The following is a 19,737-nucleotide window of genomic DNA, read 5'->3' as shown; positions in this document are numbered from 1 at the left end:
AACAACGCTTCTTAGCATGGGGACCAGCCACAGTTTCTGTGTGTGTGTGTGTGTGTGTGTGTGTGTGTTTGCTTTTTCTGAGTAAAAGGGCTCCAGTTCCCCACCATCCTGAGGAATTATTCAAACAAGACAATCACATCCTCCCACGGGAAACAGAGTCCACCTGACCTTCTTATTACTGCAAAGCCTATATTCCATAGCCCCTAGCTGGCCCCTCTCTTCCCAAGTACAACCCCTGCATGGCCCTGCATAGCACGCAGAGTCCTCCTCCCCTAGGCTCTGAGTGTGTGCGACTATTAAACTGCCATTGGTCTCATCTCTCCAGTGTTGGGTGCCATGTATTCAGGCATCCTGACAACCCTGGACAGAGGAAATAAGAAAATCAGAGAAGGATTCCAGGAGACCCAGCCTGTGAAAAGTATGTCGACAGCAGGTGCAGCTCCCCGGGTGAGTCAGTCAGCAGCTCTTGCAGCTGCCTTCTGGCCCCTCCCCTCCATTCTCAGCAATAACCAGGCTTTAAAACGTCCCCTGCCACCCAGACACAGAAGTCCCATCCCTTAGGTCACCAGCTGGCTGTTGGAAGAGAAGTGTCCAAGTAAATTCATTTACGCTCATGTGTGAATGGAAGTAAATTCATTTACGCTCGTGTGAGAATGCATGTAACACTCTAGAGCAGTGGTTCCCAACCTTGGCTGCACATTAGAATCACCTGGGAATCTTTTTAAAATCCTGATTTCTGGGCCTCTAGGATGTGCAGCCAAGGTTGAGAACCACTGCTCTAGAGTATTTGTATTTTTAAAAACAAATTTTTATTTTACAAAGGAATGAATCACTGGCACTAGCCTTGTAGTTGACATTTGGGGAGGAAGAAGGAGAGGAGACAGCGTTCTGCGCACTTCAAAAATTATGTGAGCTGAGCACGACACCTGCAGTAAATCAGATGTGGGTTCAAATCTCCCTTCTTACCTTAAAAGGGAAGTAGATAATTTTCCAATGTCTGTGTCCTCCATCATTCTCATGCGGACAATCACCTGCTCCTTTTAGCACCGATCACTTGTCCGGTCTGTCTTATTTAAGTGTGAGCACTTTTAGGGCGGATTGTAGCCCCACTGGGTTCTAGCTCTGGGGCAGGCACGCTGTGGGCACTCAGCAGATATCTGTATACACTGTAGCTTGCCCCCCGGTGTCCCAGTTATAACCGCCCCGAGCTTTGTCACTCTACCTCGGAAGAATGCCTCCCCTCGCCCAATGGTGCTGATGCTGGGAGTCAGGCCGAGTGAGACGGAGGATGGAGTCAATTCCTGGCAGGGGCCCCTGCGGCAGAACTCAGCAGGACACTTGTTTAGAATGGAGTTTCCCGGCCCAGACAGAAAGAACCGAACTTCGCCCCCCACCCCACCCCCGTTTCTAGGTCAAGCAGCCCCGGTGTGGGATGAGGGGTGAAGGTGCCAGTCCCACCCGCGCTCCGGGTGTTCTGGGGGGGGAGGGGTGTTACCCGGTACCTGGAAAGGTCAGTAGGAAGCGTCCCTCCCGAGGATGCCCCTAGGGGAGCGACTCTCAATCTATGTTTTTAGGGAAGAGTTTCGCTCTTCCGTGCGTCTCGCTCCTTAGAGTGAGGTTGGCAAGAATGATTCTTCTTTTTCATGAAAACGTCCCTCCCCTACATGACGCCGGCTGGCAAGTCCGCAGGCAGAGGACCAGAGGACGGAGTGAGGCATCCCTTTCCTAACGGTCCTCGGGAGGAGCTCGGCCTCTGGGACTGCGTCACCCTCCCGTCGAGGGTCCCCCCTGCCGGGCGACTCTGCTCAACACGCCCGCCCGCGCCCGCGCCCGCGCCCTCCGCCCCGGCGGCGCCCTGGGAGCTAGCTGTCCGGCGCAGCCCCTTTTGGCATCGAGGCCTCCAGGTGCCCAGCACGGAGGCGGAGCCCGCTACAGCCGCCTCCCCGGCGCCGCGGACAGGACCCCCGGGAGCCCGTGGCCCCAACCCTGAGGCTCCGGCGGCGTCCCCAGCCTCCTGGGCTGTCCGCGCTCCTCCCTCTCCGCGCGCCGGGCGCGAAGCCTGAGACGCGAGCAGAGCGCAGCGCGCGGAGCCGAGTGGCGCTCGCCGGGCGGTGGCCCAGGCAGCCCCGAGCGCAGGCGGCCCCGATCCCAGACACCCCCGAGTGCAGGCAGCCCCGAGCGCAGGCGGCCCCGATCCCAGACACCCCCGAGTGCAGGCAGCCCCGAGCGCAGGCGGCCCCGATCCCAGGCACCCCCGATCGCAGGCAGCCCCGATCCCGCCCGCCCATGGACGCCCAGACCATGGCCGCCCAGGGACCCGGCCCCCGCGCCCGGCTCTGGACGGCGGCGCTGCTCCTGCTCGGTCTGCCGTGCCTCTCCGTGAGGGCGGATGGTGAGTGTCCGCGAGGCGGCGGGGTCCGGGGTGGCGCGTGGGGTTTGGGAAAGCGAAGCTCGCTGGGGTGCCCATCCGGAGGAGCCGCGGAAAACCTTAAGCCTGGGAGAGAGCGAGGTGAGCGGCGTCCCGCGACCCTGCATCCTCTCCCGGGCCACCGAGTCTCAGCTCGCCCAGACGCCTCCCTTGAGCCCCCAATCCTTCCATCGCACACGGGAGAAAGCCAGGGCATTGGTCCTGCAGTCCCGCCACGAGCTTTCCCACGACGTGCATGAAAGGTCTTTAACATGAAATCAAGTCTGGAGAGCCCTAGACCCCTCCTCTGCAGAGAGGTAATTTTCCACGGGGATTAAATGTGCTCCTGAGGGCAAGGCCAGTGATTTTAGCTTGGTCCAGGAAGACCTGAAAGATGAGTGGGAATCAACGAGGCAAAGGGGAGAGAAGAGTGGCCTGGGGTAGAGGGCACAGCACGTGCAAAGGCCCTGTGCTGCGAGTGGCAGGGAAAATGGGATAAAGGATGGAGTGGCTGGACCCAGACTGCCAGGTGAGGATGTCATTGGACGCGAGGCTCCATATAAGTAAGGACCAGATTACTGCAGGTCCTGAAAACTGGCCCACCTTTTCTTGTTTTTGTTTTTTGTTTGTTTGTTTTCTGAACTGAATTGAGCTTTCAGTAGTTCCCTTAAATCAGCAGGATCACAGCCTTATTATCACTTCAGTTTCAAAAGCTAATTCAAACTGTATTTTAATTTTGGAACAAAACCCCGTTGATTTGGGGCAGGAAGATCCGAAAGAAAAGAAGCCACGAAGGGTTTCTAGTAAGCCCAAGCTTGAGACAAATTAGACTGATGCAGGAGAAAAATCCGTGGCTTATTCAGGATGCCGTTGTATATGTTTCAGTGTCATTGCTGTTTAGCAAACAGTGTTGGGTGAAACTGGATGACAAAAAGAAGCATGGTGTTTAGGGAAGAGGAAAGCAAGAAAAACCTCCCGGCATTTTTGTGGAGTTTTTGGTGCTCTTGGTCCCAAGTGCGAACTTGAAGAACTCTCTGCTCATAATTGAGAATTGAATGTTTTTTTTCTCCATGTCCTCAGAGAAAGGGTTAGGAAACATTTTTAACTTCAAAGGCTCCTGGTGATCACTGTCAATTTTTAACTGAGATATAATTTGTATAAAACCTATCATTTTAAAAGGTACACTTCAGTGGTTTTTAGACTATTCATTATGTTGTGCAGCCATCACCACTAATTCCTAAAAATTAATTTCATTTTTAAAAATCCCATATCTATTAGCAGTCAATCCATTGTTAAATCTTGTATTTTTTTCCTTTTGTCTGACATTGAGTCATGAAAATTAAGCTGATTTTAAAGAATCCAAGTGGAATAAATTGGAGGTAGTGTTAACTTTTGAACAATGTATACTATTGTACCCATTTTAATACCGTTTAAAGAAATATTTCTGCAATCTACAAGGCTTTAGAGTTTCACCCCATTATAACTGCTTAAGTGCCATGCTAGATGGATATGGATCAATATTTTGTGTCTATCTGTCTGGAAGTGGGTCACAGAAAATGGGAGGCAGAAATATCATTGGACTAGGACAGTGGTCGGCAAACTCATTAGTCAACAGAGCCAAATATCAACAGTACAACGATTGAAATTTCTTTTGAGAGCCAAATTTTTTAAACTTAAACTATATAGGCAGGTACATTGTTATTAACTTAATTAGGGCACTCCTAAGGCTTAGGAAGAGCCACACTCAAGAGGCCAAAGAGCCGCATGTGGCTCGCGAGCCGTAGTTTGCCGACCACGGGACTAGGAGACAGTAAGAACAGCATCCAAGCATGCTTCCGTATTACCATTTGCCAGAAATGCCTGTTTCTCTCTCATTCTATCTTTCCTTCTCCCCTCTTCCCAAGTGGAAGGTTATAGTCACGCTTCCTTTCAAGAAACTCCATTTGCTGAGCTCCAACTTTTATAGTAGAGCCATTGAGGAATTATAACCTATATTATGAAAGGATTCTTTTCTTTACTAAATATACGCTTAACTACCACCACTTTCCACATTTAATTTGTGCTCAACAGTAATGAAAGGAGGGCGAAGAAACGTTCTTCTAAACTGTGATGCATTACAGACATTCGAAGAGAGAGCATTGGACTTATCAAAAACTCTATGGACTATTAAAACATGGACTTATTAAAAAATAAGTCAATGAGGTAAATTCAAATGAAAAACATTTAATTTATATATGCATCTCATACATAAAAGAGACCTGCCACTGTGCTTTTAAAGTACTTTTGAAACTGAAAAATCTTCATATGAACTGAATGCAAATGACTGTATTTGCGTAATGATTACAGGAAAAGATTCATAATTCAACAGGTAATTTATTGAGTATCTACTATATGCTAAGTATTGTCCTTGCTGTTGAGGATGGAATGGTGAGGAGAAACAGGTTCTTGCTATCAGGGAACATCAAATCCAATGGAAGAGAGAGGCATTAAGCAAATAATTATATGAATGAAATGTGACATTGCGACTTTTTAAAGGTTTTTAGGTATAATAATATTACCAAAACTGTACTAACATAATAGATCACAAAAGTTGTAGGAAATATTAAAAACCTGCAAATAACAGGATGGCTTTTATTACATTCTAGAATATTTCCCCCCCCTCTGGCTCTATTTTTGTTCATCGGTTTATGTTGTTCAATATAGTCTACAAATGAGTGAGATCAAATGATATTTATCTTTCTCCAACTTATTTCGCTTAGCATGATGCTTTTAAAGTCTAGTTTGTTGGATATGAGTATTGCTACTCCAGATTTTTTTTTTCTTTTCCATTTGCATGGAAAATTTTTTTTCCATTCCTTCACTTTCATCCTGTGTGTGTCTTTTGTTTTGAGGTGGGTCTCTTGTAGACAGCACATAGTTGGGTCCTGTTTTTGTATCCATTCAGCTACCCTACACCTTTTGATTGGAGCATTTAATCCATTTACATTTAGGGTTATTATTGAGAAGTACTTATTTATAGCCATTTTAATTCTGTATGGCTAGATTTCTCTCTGTTTCTTCTTCTCAGCAATCCCTGACAGCAATCCCTTTAGCATTTCTTGTAATGCTGGCTTGGTGGTGGTGAACTCCTTTAGCCTTTTTTTTTGTCTGGGAAGCTCCTTATTTGACTGTCTATTTTGAATGATAGCTGTGCTGGATATAGTAATCTTGGTCTCAGATCCTTGCTTTCCATTATCTTCATGCCATTCCCTTCTGGCCTGTAGAGTTTCTTTTTTTTTTTTTTTTAATATATTTTATTGATTTTTCGCAGAGAGGAAGGGAGAGAGATAGTTAGAAACATAGATGAGAGAGAAACATCGATCAGCTGCCTCCTGCACATCTCCCACTGGGGATGTGCCCGCAACCCAGGTACATACCCTTGACCGGAATCGAACCTGGGACCTTTCAGTCCGCAGGCCGACACTCTATCTACTGAGCCAAACTGGTATCGGCTGGCCTGTAGAGTTTCTGATGAGAAATCAGGTGTGAGCCTTATGAGAGCTCCTTTGTAGGTAAGTTTTCTTTTCTCTTGCTGCCTTTAAAATTCTATCTTTAATTTTTGGCATTTTAATTATGATGTGTCTGGGTGTGGGTTTGTTTGGGTTCCTCTTGTTTGGGGTTCTCTGTGCCTCCTGAACTTGTGTGACTTGTTCCTTTACCAGGTTAGGGAAGTTTTCTACCATTATTTCTTCAAACACCTCCTCTATTCCTTTCTCCCTTTCTGCCTCTTCTGGCACACTTACCATTCTAATATTGTTAACGTTTCACATTGTCCCACAGTTCCCTTAAGCTGTCCTCCTGTTTTTTAATTGTTCTTTCTTTTTTGGTTCTCTAATTGAGTGATATTTTCACCCTGTCTTCTAATTCACTGATTCGATCCTCAGCTTCCCCTAATCTGCTGTGTATTCCTTCCAATGTGTTATGTCATTCTTTATCTCAGACTGTTCTTTTTTCATAGTTACTATATCTTTTTTCATACTGTTAAGCATTTTTGACATCATTACTCTGAACTCTTTTTCAGATAAATTTCTTATCTCTGCTTCATTTATCTCTTTTTCTGTAGAATTCACTAGTTCTTTCATTTGGGAGTCATTTCTTTGTTTCCTCATTTTGGTTGTCTGTTTGGGTTTGTGACTATGTTTTAGGTAGATCCTAAAATCTCTAGTGTACCTCTCAATCTCTAGTGCAGAACAGTGTTAAATGCTGTTTCTGACTAATTGGATCAGGCAAAGACTCAAAGCCTTTAGAGACCGCCTCTGTCTACAGACTGATAGGATTCCGACTTGAATTGCCCCCAGGCAATCATCCTCAGTTGTGGTGAGAATTCTTTCTTTTTCTTTCTTTCTCTCCCTTTCTTTCTTTCTTTCTTTCTTTCTTTCTTTCTTTCTTTCTTTCTTAAATTAAATCTTTATTGTTCAGATTATTACATTTGTTCCTCTTTTTTTCCCCCATAACTCCCCTCCTCCCAGTTCCCGCCCCACCCTCCGCCCTCACTCCCCACCCACTGTCCTCATCCATAGGTGCACGATTTTTGTCCAGTCTCTTCCCGCATCTCCCATACCCCTTTCCCCACCAAGAATAGTCAGTCCATTCCCTTTCTATGTCCCTGATTCTATTATAATCACCAGTTCATTCTGTTCATCAGATTATTTATTCACTTGATTCTTAGATTCACTTGTTGATAGATGCATATTTGTTGTTCATAATTTGTATCTTTACCTTTTTCTTCCTCTTCCTCTTCTTAAAGGATACCTTTCAGCATTTCATATAATCCTGGTTTGGTGGTGATGAACTCCTTTAGCTTTTCCTTATCTGTGAAGCTCTTTATCTGACCTTCAATTCTGAATGATAGCTTTGCTGGATAAAGTAATCTTGGTTGTAGGTTCTTGGTATTCATCACTTTGAATATTTCTTGCCACTCCCTTCTGGCCTGCAAAGTTTCTGTTGAGAAATCAGCTGACAGTCGTATGGGTATTCCCTTGTAGGTAACTGAGTTTCTTTCTCTTGCTGCTTTTAAGATTCTCTCTTTGTCTTTTGCTCTTGGCATTTTAATTATGATGTGTCTTGGTGTGGTCCTCTTTGGATTCCTTTTGTTTGGGGTTCTCTGTGCTTCTTGGACCTGTAAGTCCATTTCTTTCACCAGGTGGGGGAAGTTTTCTGTCATTATTTCTTCAAATAGGTTTTCAATATCTTGCTCTCTCTCATCTTCTGGCACCCCTATAATTCTGATGTTGGTACACTTGAAGCTGTCCCAGAGGCTCCTTACACTCTCCTCGCATTTTTGGATTCTTTTTTCATTCCCCCCTCCGGTTGGGTGTTTTTTGCTTCCTCGCATTACAAATCATTGACTTGATTCTTGCGCTCCTCTGGTCTGCTGTTGGGAGTCTGTATAGTATTCTTTATTTCAGTCGGTGTATGCTTAATTTCTAGTTGGTTCCCCATCATAACATCGAGGGTCTCATTAGTTTTCTTGTACATCTCATTAAGTTTATCGGCGGCTTCTAAACAGTTTTTGAGAGACCTTAAAAGTGTGGTTCTGGCCGAAACCGGTTTGGCTCAGTGGATAGAGCATCGGCCTGCGGACTGAAGGGTCCCGGGTTCGATTCCGGTCAAGGGCATGTACCTGGGTTGCAGGCGCATCCCCAGTGGGAGGTGTGCAGGAGGCAGCTGATTGGTGTTTCTCTCTCATCGATGTTTCTAATTATCTATCTCTCTCCCTTCCTCTCTGTAAAAAATCAATAAAATAAAAAAAAAAGATTATTATAAAAAAAAAAAAAAAAGTGTGGTTCTGAACTCTATATCTTCCATTGACAATTTTGTCCTGTTTCTTTGTCTCCGCATTTTGTTATGCTTTCTTGGTGCACCCCCTAGTGGTCTTTGTGCGCAGTCTTGTAGTTAAGCCTTGATTGTTGTAGCTAATACCAGGGAGGGTTTGACCTCCAGGCCAAGTGGCTGTGAGAATCAGCTGTGTCTGCAGTGAGAGAACTTCTGTCCTCTAGGGAGGTGCTAATCTAGCCTTTGCCTGAGGCTATCCGGCAAATGCCTCTGTGCAGGGCTTGGGCGGAGCGGGTCACACAGGATCAACAGGGTGGGCCGGAGAGAGCAGTTATGGCGGCTCTCAGTCCTGTCCCCAGGGGCTCTGCCTCTCTGAGTCCCAGCACCCACTGCAAGAGAGAAAGCTGCACTCGCTCCGACAGAAGCCAGACAGTCCCGCTTCTCCTGTTTGAGTCTGGGTCCCTAAAGACTCGCCCGTATCTGGAGCTCAGAGTCTGCGACTCCCTCCCGATTGAAAACGCCAACCGCGCCCTCCAGCGCCAGCCCGCTCCGCGCACTCCGCACCTCAGAATTTGACTTCAGCACTGCGCCTCCTCTGAGTGTCCGTATGCGTTTCTCTTTCCTCCTAGTTGTAGGACTTCCACTCAGCCAGCGTTCCTGTGGTTCTGGGTGATGTCCGTTCCGTCTTTTAGTTTCACTTTTGAAGTAGTTGTTCAAGGCAGCAAACCCCGGCGTTAACCTATGCCGCCATCTTGGTTCTCTGTTGTGGTGAGAATTTTTTCAAAAGGGTGGGGCAGTTGCTTCTGCCTGGAGGCTGTTTCTTTTAATCTCTTAACTGCCCTCAGGGCAAGGTATTTTCCAATAAGGTGTGTCGACTGTCTTCCCCCCAGGCAAGGCAGATGTGTATATGGGAAAGAAGTCCTCTGCTGTGTGAGGGAATGACTCAGTCCAGGAAACCTGGGGTGTCTGCCTTCTGAGCTCTACCCCCTGAGTCCCTAGTCCTGGGTTCTGCTCTCACAGCTCTAGTCCACTTCACCCTCCCTCTGACAGAGCACAAGGAGGTTGGCTCCACAGGGAATTTATGTGCATTGGCCCTTTAAGAGGGTGCCTGAATTTTCAGCTGCCACTCCCTGGCAGGCAGCACCCCACTGCTTTTCATAGCTAGATGTTATGTAGGTACCCTCCTCAGTTTGGTGCTCTCTGCTGGAGAGCACAGCTTTGGGATTAGATCCCAGAGTTCTCAGTGGCACACCCCCTTCCCACACAGCTGAGATATCTCTCCGGACTTCAGTTGCCATCTGTGGGTGCTCAGCCAGCCTTTTCGCGCCTCCGCCCCTTCTACCAGTCTCAATGCGTTCTCCACCTTTGGTCCTTGGGTATCAGGGTTCTCTCCTGTGAGTTTTCCATTGATTATTCAGGAAGCCTTTCCTTATTTCAGTGGTAATTCCAGCTTGTTCCTGGGAGCATGTCCGTGCAGCCTCCTCCTACTCTCACATTGTGATTTTGGTACATAAGATTAAAGGACAGAGGTACTGTGAGAGCATATACTAGGAGATTTTGACTTGGTGTAGGAGAACCTGGAAGATGAGTATGTATAACTAGTCAAGGAGAGGGAAGAAAGAGTGTCTGAGTAGGGAATAGCAAAGAAACCGAGTGGCAGAGAAAATGGGACATGTGATAGAGACAGGGTCAGACAGAAAGGGAGCAACCTGTTATGTATGCGGTCACCCCAGGGCTGGGGTGGGCAAAAGAAGGCAAAGCTGAAGCCTGAATCAGGGCCTTAGACACCAAGTAACCCAACTCAGGGAAACGGGGCACTGAGCTTTGCCACGTGGTGTTTTTAAAACAACCTTTTTAAAAAGAATATTTGGCCCTAACTGGTTTGGCTCAGTGGATAGAGCGTCAGCCTGCAAACTCAAGGGTCCCAGGTTCAATTCCGGTCAAGGGCATGTACCTTGATTGCGGGCACATCCCCAGTGGGGGGGGGTGTGCAGGAGGCAGCTGATCGATGTTTCTCTCTCATTGGTGTTTCTAACTCTATCCCTCTCCCTTCCTCTCTGTAAAAAATCAATAAAATATATTAAAAAATAATAATTAAAAAATAAAAAAAATAAAAAGAATATTTGAAGGGCTTATCCAGAAAAACATGCCAGAGCAGATGGTTCTACTACTACTACTACTATTATTATTATTATTATTATTATTATTATTATTATTGACAGTATTACAGATGTCCCCCATTTCCACCCCCTTGGGCCTCCTCCACCCTTTTTTGAAAAGAAGAGGGAAAAATGGGTTAAAACACTAGTGTGATTGTCAACACCTAGTCCCAGGGATGCGTGCCACGGGGTAGTTGCTGCAGTTGGGTCTTGGGGCAAGTAGAAGACTACAGTTGTAGCAGGTGTCTGCTAGAGAGTGAGTGTGAGGAGCTTACATTCCATGGATCCCCGAGTCAGCCTGTGTTCGTGCTTGTCCCCACACAGGGAAGCTCTTTGTGCTGGAGTCTCAGAACGGCTCTCTGGGGCTGGACCTGGAGGCGGCTCGGCTTTCCTGCAAGAGCAGGGGTGCTCACCTGGTGTCTGCGGAGGAGCTGCGGAGGGTGGTGCAGGATTGCACCTCCGCGGTGTGCGCCACGGGCTGGCTGGCGGACGGCACCCTGGGGTAAGTCAGACGAGCCGGGCTAGCTGTCCATCCAACTGTCCATCCAACTCATCTGGCTGCCCCACCAGGGCCCCTTTGGGGGCTAAATAATTGTTTTAATGAGGTGTCAGGATAGGCAAAATGCAGTGGGCAGTGGCTTCCAGGGCATTCTTGTTTTGAATTCTCACATAAAAAAAATTTTTTTTCCCCTGCAGTTCTGTCAGTTTATTCCCCCTGACTTGGTTATTTTGAATTTCTTTATTAAATTACAAAAACAATACATGCTTGTAAAATATTTTCAAATAATACAGGTATGTATAAAGTACAAAGTGAGTTTGTCTCTTCTTCCCCACCTCGGAGGTAACGGTCTGGTATATATTCTTTATCTGTTCTTCTCTGTGGATATGCATCTGCACACTTAGGGATAGGAAGATGGTCTGGAGTGTGAAAATATGGCCACAGATTCGTTCACGTTGCTTCCATTGAGAAGCGGGGTCTGTGTCTTCTCCCTGTGAATCAGGCCCAGCGGAGTATTGCCAGGAGCAATGGAATATAGTGGGCGTGATCCTATGTGACATCTGAGATCAAGTGCGGGTTTCTGAGGACTCTCACTTTTGAGACGCCATGTAAGAAGTCTGACTGTCCTGAGATGCTGCGAGGAAGCCCAGATGCCCCAAAGCGGTTCTTTCACCAATAGCCCCCACCAATGTCCTGGCCAGTAGCCACCACTAACTGCCGGAAATGCGAGGGAAGGTGCCAGGTGATTCCAGCCCTCAACTGCGGAGTTGTCACCAGCCTATGAGTCTCCCCAGCTCAGGTTCTTAGACATTATGGAGCGGAGACAAGCCATCTCATTGTACCCTGTCTGAGTTCCTGACCTGTGGAGTCCTGTGGAGAAGTAATTCCTGTGGTCAGCTAGGAGAAAACGTCCTGTTAATGCTGCTAACTGCTTCTTTAGACTGAGAGAAGGCAGGAGCCGTTCCACTGAGAAAGGAATGGGCTCCAAGAGCAAGACAATGACCCCGAAGATGTCTGGCTGGCAGATGGCCATAGAAAACACACACAGCCGTGCTGACTCACGTCTCCATGTGCTACATGTGAAGCAGCAATTGAGCAGAGAAGACACGTGAGGTTTCATCCAAAACTTGTCCGTGGATCTGAAACTGTGACCCTCTCTGCCTTAGATGTTTACATCCAGATTCCTAAATACACAAAATATGTCCTGTGCATGCATTTTTCCATTATGACGTCAAGTGTGGGTATTTTTCATAATTCTGTCACCATCATGGCATCAGATAACCAGGGTATTCAGCGATTCTGAAGAGCCCGCTCAGAGCCAGGCTTAGGTCTCTCAGGCATTACAGGTCAGCACTGAGTCATTGGAAGGTCCATTCTCCCTGGGTTTGCTGTAAAGTGTTAAGACATCTTGGTGGATCTCTACATTGCTACGATGATAATTCTTTATAAAGCATTCATACTTAACTTGATATATTTACTTCATAACATATTAAAAATAGGTTTTCCATTTTAATGTTACTGGAACCAAGAAGTATCTAACCATTAGTATGTACATTTCACTGTGGGTTTTTCAGTCACAGCCTTCCCCCTTCCCTACCAAAAACCAATTGTTCAATGCACAGTGCATCCTGCAACTGGTGGCGTAGTAGACAGATAGTAGATAGGATCTGTGTCTCCATGAATTTATTTTGAGTATATACATAAATCCAGAGAAAGACAGAGGTCTAAAGAATACAAAATTTGGGACCACTTGTCTCCTAGGAGATGTTGCAGATTCTAATAAAGGGTGGCTGAAAAGCTGGTTAGCAATTTCAATAGCCTTGTTGGACTAGGAGGACAGAGATTTGAATTCAGGTTTTGTGCAGGTGGGGGCCTAGGGAGTCCTTTGCTTTGGGTTGGAACATTGCAAAGGCTGTAGGAGTAAACTGCAAGAAGCACACACAAGTCCTCAGAGGAGCTGCAGCATAGCTTTAAATCCTCGTAACTTAATCCATGAATTTGGGTTAAGATGATACTGGAGTCCCAGTGCCCCAGGTAGCTAGCAGAACTGATTTTAAAAATCATTTCTAGAGGGAGAAAACATTATCCTAGGCAGTTGATTTCCACAAATAATTTTAGCAAGCATAAGGTTTGTCACACAATATAAAATAACCAGTCTCATGAGAAGCTAAGCCAACAAGAACAAAAATAGCCAGTAGAAAATCTAGGTATTAGCAGTGGTAGAAGCACTCTTTAAAATAACTCTTTAGAGTGTTCAGAGATACAGAGCCAAGAAAGGTAATTTTGGCAGAAGACGGAAAACTATAAAAATAACCAAATGGAAACCAGAGAAATGAAAAATATAATCACTGAAATTTAGAATGTAATAGATGGTTCTAACAGCTGATTAAAAAGAGCCAAAGAAAAAATTAGTGAACTGGAAGATATTTTAGAGGAAGATGTTCAGAATTAAGAAAAAAAAAAAGATGAAATTTTTAGAAGAAAGGGTAAAAAGCAAAGAAGATGTATGTGATTTGAATTCCAAAAGAAGAAGAGAAGGAAAAGTAATATGAGACTTATTCACAGTTGAAGAAAAACACCCAGGCACATATTCAAAAGCCCTACAAAGCCCAAGTAGGACAAACAAAAAGAAATTCACAACTTGGCACATCTGATTAGAGTCAAATACGAAGAAAAAAATATTAAAAGTAATAATAAGAAAAAGTACTTCAAAGGAGCAACAATGAAAGCCCAAAGATAATTGAATGATACCTTCAAAGTGTTAAAAGAAAATTACTGCCAGCCTAGAATTCTATACCCAGTGAGGATATTTTCTAAGAACAAAGAAAAAACAAAGACATTTTCATACAAAAGGTAAGAAAATTCATCAAATTGGACCTCCACTAAAAGAAACAGTAAAGGCAGGAGGAAAATAATTACAGGTGGAAGGTTGCAGATGCAAAAAAATGATGAATGGAAAGAGTCAATGGCCGAAACCGGTCTGGCTCAGTGGATAGAGCATCTGCCTACGGACTGAAAGGTCCCAGGTTCGATTCTGGTCAAGGGCATGTACCTGGGTTGCGGGCACATCCCCAGTAGGAGATGTGCAAGAGGCAGCTGATAGATGTTTCTCTCTCATTGATGTTTCTAACTATCTCTCTCCCTTCCTCTCTGTAAAAAATCAATAAAATATATTTTTTTAAAAAAAGAGTAAATGGAGGTGGGGGTAAACTGAAATAACATAATTCCATAAAGCAGTAATAATAATACTAAATACTAAAAAATGGTATTATCAACCAGGAAGTATTTTAAATAGGTTAGTACATAGTATTTTAAGTATTTCAAGTAGTGTCATTGGGGAAGAAAGTAAAAGTAATATTAAATTTTAGTAAGTAGAGGAAACATGTTATAACTTCTGGGGTAGCCACTAAAAAAAATAGTAAAAGGATATGTAACTTCCAAACCAATACAGAGGAAAGAGAATGCCAAGAACATAATCAAAGAAATCAAAATGGGGAACAGAAAAGAGGGAGAAAGGAAGAAAGAATGGGCAGAACCAGTAGAAAGATGGCAGACTTAAATTCAAAGAGATCTGAGATTAAATTAAGTAGATGAGGTACTCCAGTTAGAAAACAAAGATTATAATTTGAATTTTTAAAAATTCTACTATTTGCTGTTTAAAAAAGATACAGTATTCCTAAATAAACCATGGGACAAAAATAAATTATAATGGAAATTAGCATATAAGTAGAGGTGTATGATATTAAAAATATAACATACTCAAACCCATGGAATGCTACTAAAGCTATACCTAGAGGGAAACGTAAAGCATTTAAATGCTCCTGTTAGAAGAGGGGAAAGGCTTAGGATTCATGACTAATGATTCATCTAAAGAAATATGAAGAGCAAAACAAACCCCCTCAAAAAGAGAAGAGCAGAATTTTATGAATTTAAAAAAAAACACAACATATACTAGAAGAGATACACAATGTATGTATGGCCTCTGAAACTTGAATTCATACATACGACCTCACCTTAAGCATCACCTATGTCTTCCTGACTTTAGACCTTTGTTTGGGGAGAATGTTTCTGATGCTTTCAGCCAAAGCTACTGAATCAGAGAAATATCTGCTGCTTCCAAGCTGTCAGTTCTCCTACCCTTTCTTCTAAAATTGTCATCTTTTTTTTTTCCTGTCTTCTTTGTCTCTTTCAGGACAACCGTGTGCAGCAAGGGGAGTGGTGAACAGCACATCATGAAAGCTGTGGATGTGAGAATTGAGAGCAACCCGGCTCCTGGCGGCACATACAATGCCCTTTGTATTAAGGATGAAGGTCAGTGCCAGAGCCTTTGTCAAGGTTCTGGTGGGTGTGGCCGTGGGGTTTGCCACCGTAGGTTGTGTTCTCTAGAAGCCGACCTTGAGGTGAGGATTCACTCAACACGGCGGGGAGACTTCCAAAGAAAAGCCAATAATAATACAGGGGAGAAGGGAACAGGAAAAGGAAGCAGACCAAGCAATAGTGAAATGCTAAGCAGAGTCCACAGTGGCGTTGAGGTGGGGGTGGGGGTAACTTTGGCTTATGTAGGAGAGCAGGGGTATTTACACCAATGCACCTGTCAGTCATTGGCTAAGGGCTGCTTCAGGGAGATGTGAATTCCTGGGCTCCTCTGGTTTTTGATGTGCACAGGCAAAGGGTTCCAGTAGCCCGGGTGCCACACTCCAACCCAGGTGCACAGGTGCCCGCCAGGAGCCCCGTGCATGGGCAGGGTAAAGGTTTCTAGGGCAGTGATGGCGAACCTTTTGAGCTCGGCGTGCCAGCATTTTGAAAAACCCTAACTTCACTCTGGTGTCACATATAGAAGTTTCTTGATATTTGCAACCATAGTAAAACAAAGATTTATATTTTTGATATTTATTTTATTATTTAAATGCCATTTAACAAAGAAAAATCAACCAAAAAAATGAGTTTGCGTGTGACCTCTGACACGCGTGTCATAGGTTCGCCATCACTGATCTAGGGAATGTGAGCAACCCCTGAATGTGTCTGTTATAGTCATTGATACAGCCTACCTTTCTGTCTCTCTTCATGGTAGACAGCACACTGAAAAGGAAAAAAAAAAACATTTCTTTTCCCCCAAATGGAATGTATAGGATTTAGGAAACTGATCGTAGGAAGGAAAACTCAACTTCCTCCTGGGAAGTCAGCTGAGTGATGAGGAGAAAAACCATAAAGGAGTCTGCAGGGCAGCATTTCGTGTGCACTGAAATAAGTCCACGGTCATTACCAGAAACACAAGCTGTTTGAAGGGAATGTTCATGCAAAGGGAGAGGAAGCCAGCCGCGTACCCATCAGTCACAGGCCTCCGCACAGGGGCCGCTTCGCTGCACACTGGTCTCACCTGGGAAGTTTTTTTTTTTTTTTTTTTTTTTTTTTTTTTTTTTAATTAAATCTTTATTGTTCAGATTATTACATTTGTTCCTCTTTTTTTTCCCCCCATAACTCCCCTCCTCCCAGTTCCCGCCCCACCCTCCGCCCTCACTCCCCACCCACTGTCCTCATCCATAGGTGCACGATTTTTGTCCAGTCTCTTCCCGCATCTCCCACACCCCTTTCCCCCCCAGGAATAGTCAGTCCATTCCCTTTCTATGTCCCTGAGTCTATTATAATCACCAGTTCATTCTGTTCATCAGATTATTTATTCACTTGATTCTTAGATTCACTTGTTGATAGATGCATATTTGTTGTTCATAATTTGTATCTTTATCTTTTTCTTCCTCTTCCCCTTCTTAAAGGATACCTTTCAGCATTTCATATAATCCTGGTTTGGTGGTGATGAATTCCTTTAGCTTTTCCTTATCTGTGAAGCTCTTTATCTGACCTTCAATTCTGAATGATAGCTTTGCTGGATAAAGTAATCTTGGTTGTAGGTTCTTGGTATTCATCACTTTGAATATTTCTTGCCACTCCCTTCTGGCCTGCAAAGTTTCTGTTGAGAAATCAGCTGACAGTCGTATGGGTATTCCCTTGTAGGTAACTGAGTTTCTTTCTCTTGCTGTTTTTAAGATTCTCTCTTTATCTTTTGCTCTTGGCATTTTAATTATGATGTGTCTTGGTGTGGTCCTCTTTGGATTCCTTTTGTTTGGGGTTCTCCGCGCTTCTTGGACCTGTAAGTCCATTTCTTTCACCAGGTGGGGAAGTTTTCTGTCATTATTTCTTCAAATAGGTTTTCAATATCTTGCTCTCTCTCATCTTCTGGCACCCCTATAATTCTGATGTTGGTACGCTTGAAGCTGTCCCAGAGGCTCCTTACACTATCCTCGCATTTTTGGATTCTTTTTTCATTTTGCTTTTCCGGTTGGGTGTTTTTTGCTTCCTCGCATTTCAAATCATTGACTTGATTCTTGCGCTCCTCTGGTCTGCTGTCAGGAGTCTGTATAATATTCGTTATTTCAGTCCGTGTATGCTTAATTTCTAGTTGGTTCCCCAATATAAGATCGAGGGTCTTATTAGTTTTCTTGTAGATCTCATTAAGTTTATCGGCGGCTTCTAAACAGTTCTTGAGAGACCTTAAAAGTGTGGTTCTGAACTCTATATCTTCCATTGACAATTTTGTCCTGTTTCTTTGTCTCCGCATTTTGTTATGCTTCCTTGGTGCACCCCCTAGTGGTCTTTGTTCGCAGTCTTATAGTTAAATCTTGATTGTTGTAGCTAATTCCAGGGAGGGTTTGACCTCCAGGCCAAGTGGCTATGAGAATCAGCTGTGTCAGCAGTGAGAGAACTTCTGTCCTCTAGGGAGGTGCTAATCTGGCGTTTGCCTGAGGCTATCCGGCAAATGCCTGTGTGCAGGGCTTGGGCGGGGCAGGTCGCACAGGATCAACAGGGTGGGCCGGAGAGAGCAGTTATGGCGGCTCTCAGTCCTGTCCCCAGGGGCTCTGCCTCTCTGAGTCCCAGCACCCGCTGCAAAGCTCAGAGAGAAAGCTGCACTCGCTCTGACCGAAGCCAGACAGTCCCGCTTCTCCCGTTTGAGTCTGGGTCCCTAAAGACTCGCCCGGATCTGGAGCTCAGAGTCTGCGACTCCCTCCCGATTGAAAACGCCAACCGCACCCTCCGCCGCCAGCCCGCTCACGCACTCCGCACCTCAGAATTTGACTTTAGCACTGCGCCTCCTCTGAGTGTCCGTATGCGTTTCTCTTTCCTCCTAGTTGTAGGACTTCCACTCAGGCAGCGTTCCTGTGGTTCTGGGTGATGTCCCTTCCGTTTTTTGGTTTCACTTTTGAAGTAGTTGTTCAAAGCAGCAAACTCCAGCGTTAACCTATGCCGCCATCTTGGTTCTCTGTCACACCTGGGAAGTTTTAAGAAACACCGATGCCCGGATGTCAGCCCTTGATAATCTGATATAAATGTTCTGCACATTGGGGTGTTTTTTTTTTTAAGCTCCCTGGTGATTTTAACATGTCGAGCAGTTTGAGAGCTACTTCTCTAATGCAGAGTTTCCCAAATCTCTGAAGATGGGAAATAGCAGGTGAACTTCTTAGAGATACAAACCCTCACGCTGCACTCTAGAGGCACCAAATTCTAACCTTTAAAAAGTCCAGGAACCACATTAGGGCTGAAGGCCCTGGCTGGTGCTTATTAGATGCTTGTTAGTGACAGGATTCTCTGCCGCTATGGGGTTTTCCTCCAGGAAGGTCTGTATTTGCAGATTGCTGTTTTTCTAAAATCACATAAGTAAGTTAAATGAATCCCAAACAGGCAAAGGTTCAGATCCCTGAGGGAGACAAGACAGGGCCAGAAGAAAAGCAGCATGACCTTCATTCTTTAGGGCTTTTAAGTAAATATGCAGGGCTTCTGAGTCTTCTCTCCTTCCTCTGATAAACAAGAGGTATCAGTTAGCTTTTGCTGTGTAACGTAGCATCCCAAAGGTAGTGGCTTAAAACAACAACTGTTTATTTAGGTCTTTTTTTTTTTTTTTTTTGCCAACAAGTTGTGTTTGTCTGCTGGGCTCAGCTGGGCTCATTCATGAGTTTATGGTCAGTTGCTAGTTAGGTGGCCTTGCTTCTGGGAGAGGGCTGGCTGTTGGCTGGGGTGTTGGGGGTGACTGAGCCATGCGTTTTTCATCGTCCATAGGATAGCCTGGGCTTTCCACTTCATAGGTTGTGTGTATGCAAGTGTGTGCCCCTTTTACCTAGAATGGTAGTGCATGAAGCCAGAGGCAGAAAACATCCATTCACATCCTATAGGGCACCAAGATCAAAGCCGTGATGGTGATTCCAAATTTGAGTACTCACCAAGCCGATATAATGTGCCTCCTGATATATTGCACTCAGAGGAACACAACTTCAACTCAGTAGTATTCCTGCCCCAAATGCGTAATTGTGAGGAAATATTAGCCACACTCAGATTAAGAAACATTCTATAAAATGACTGGCCTGTACTCTTTAAAAACGTGTATAAGGATAAGGAAGACAAAGACAGACTAAGCAACTCTTCTGGATTAAAACAGACAAAAAAGACTTGACAACGAAATGAAATTTGCGATCCTAGATTGTATCCTGGACCATGAGAAAATAGCTATGATTGATGAAGTCTGAATATGGATTATGAATTAGATAATAGTATTGTATCAATGTTTAAATTTTCCTGATTTTGGTAACTGCACAGCAGTTATGTAGGAGAATAGCCTTGTTCTTGGAAACACATCCCAAGGTTTTTAGGGACAAAGGGACAGCATATCTACAACTTACTCTCAAATGGTCCCGAAAAGAATTACAGGTACTGACACACATACATACATATTCCATATATTTGTCTCTCTATATAGATATCGATATATATCTATATCTATCTATCTATCTATCTATCTATCTATCTAGAGAGAA

The 19,737-nt window shown here is 44.6% G+C and overlaps 1 protein-coding gene across 1 annotated transcript in view; it reads left to right on the top strand.

Annotated features, from left to right (window-relative positions):
- The first annotated feature begins 2,286 nt into the window (after positions 1-2,286).
- Positions 2,287-19,737, top strand: part of SUSD5 (sushi domain containing 5) — a 40,891-nt gene continuing 23,440 nt past the window's right edge. Inside the window, exons 1-3 of the mRNA XM_036333813.1 lie at positions 2,287-2,392; positions 10,705-10,882; positions 15,072-15,190. Coding sequence (XP_036189706.1) covers positions 2,287-2,392; positions 10,705-10,882; positions 15,072-15,190 — 403 coding nt within the window. The remainder of the gene's footprint in view (positions 2,393-10,704; positions 10,883-15,071; positions 15,191-19,737) is intronic.

Source organism: Myotis myotis, unplaced genomic scaffold (genome assembly GCF_014108235.1).
Source record: "Myotis myotis isolate mMyoMyo1 unplaced genomic scaffold, mMyoMyo1.p scaffold_m19_p_13, whole genome shotgun sequence".
In the NCBI taxonomy this organism is placed as follows: Eukaryota; Metazoa; Chordata; class Mammalia; order Chiroptera; family Vespertilionidae; genus Myotis; species Myotis myotis.
This window is presented reverse-complemented; position numbering and strand designations above follow the sequence as displayed.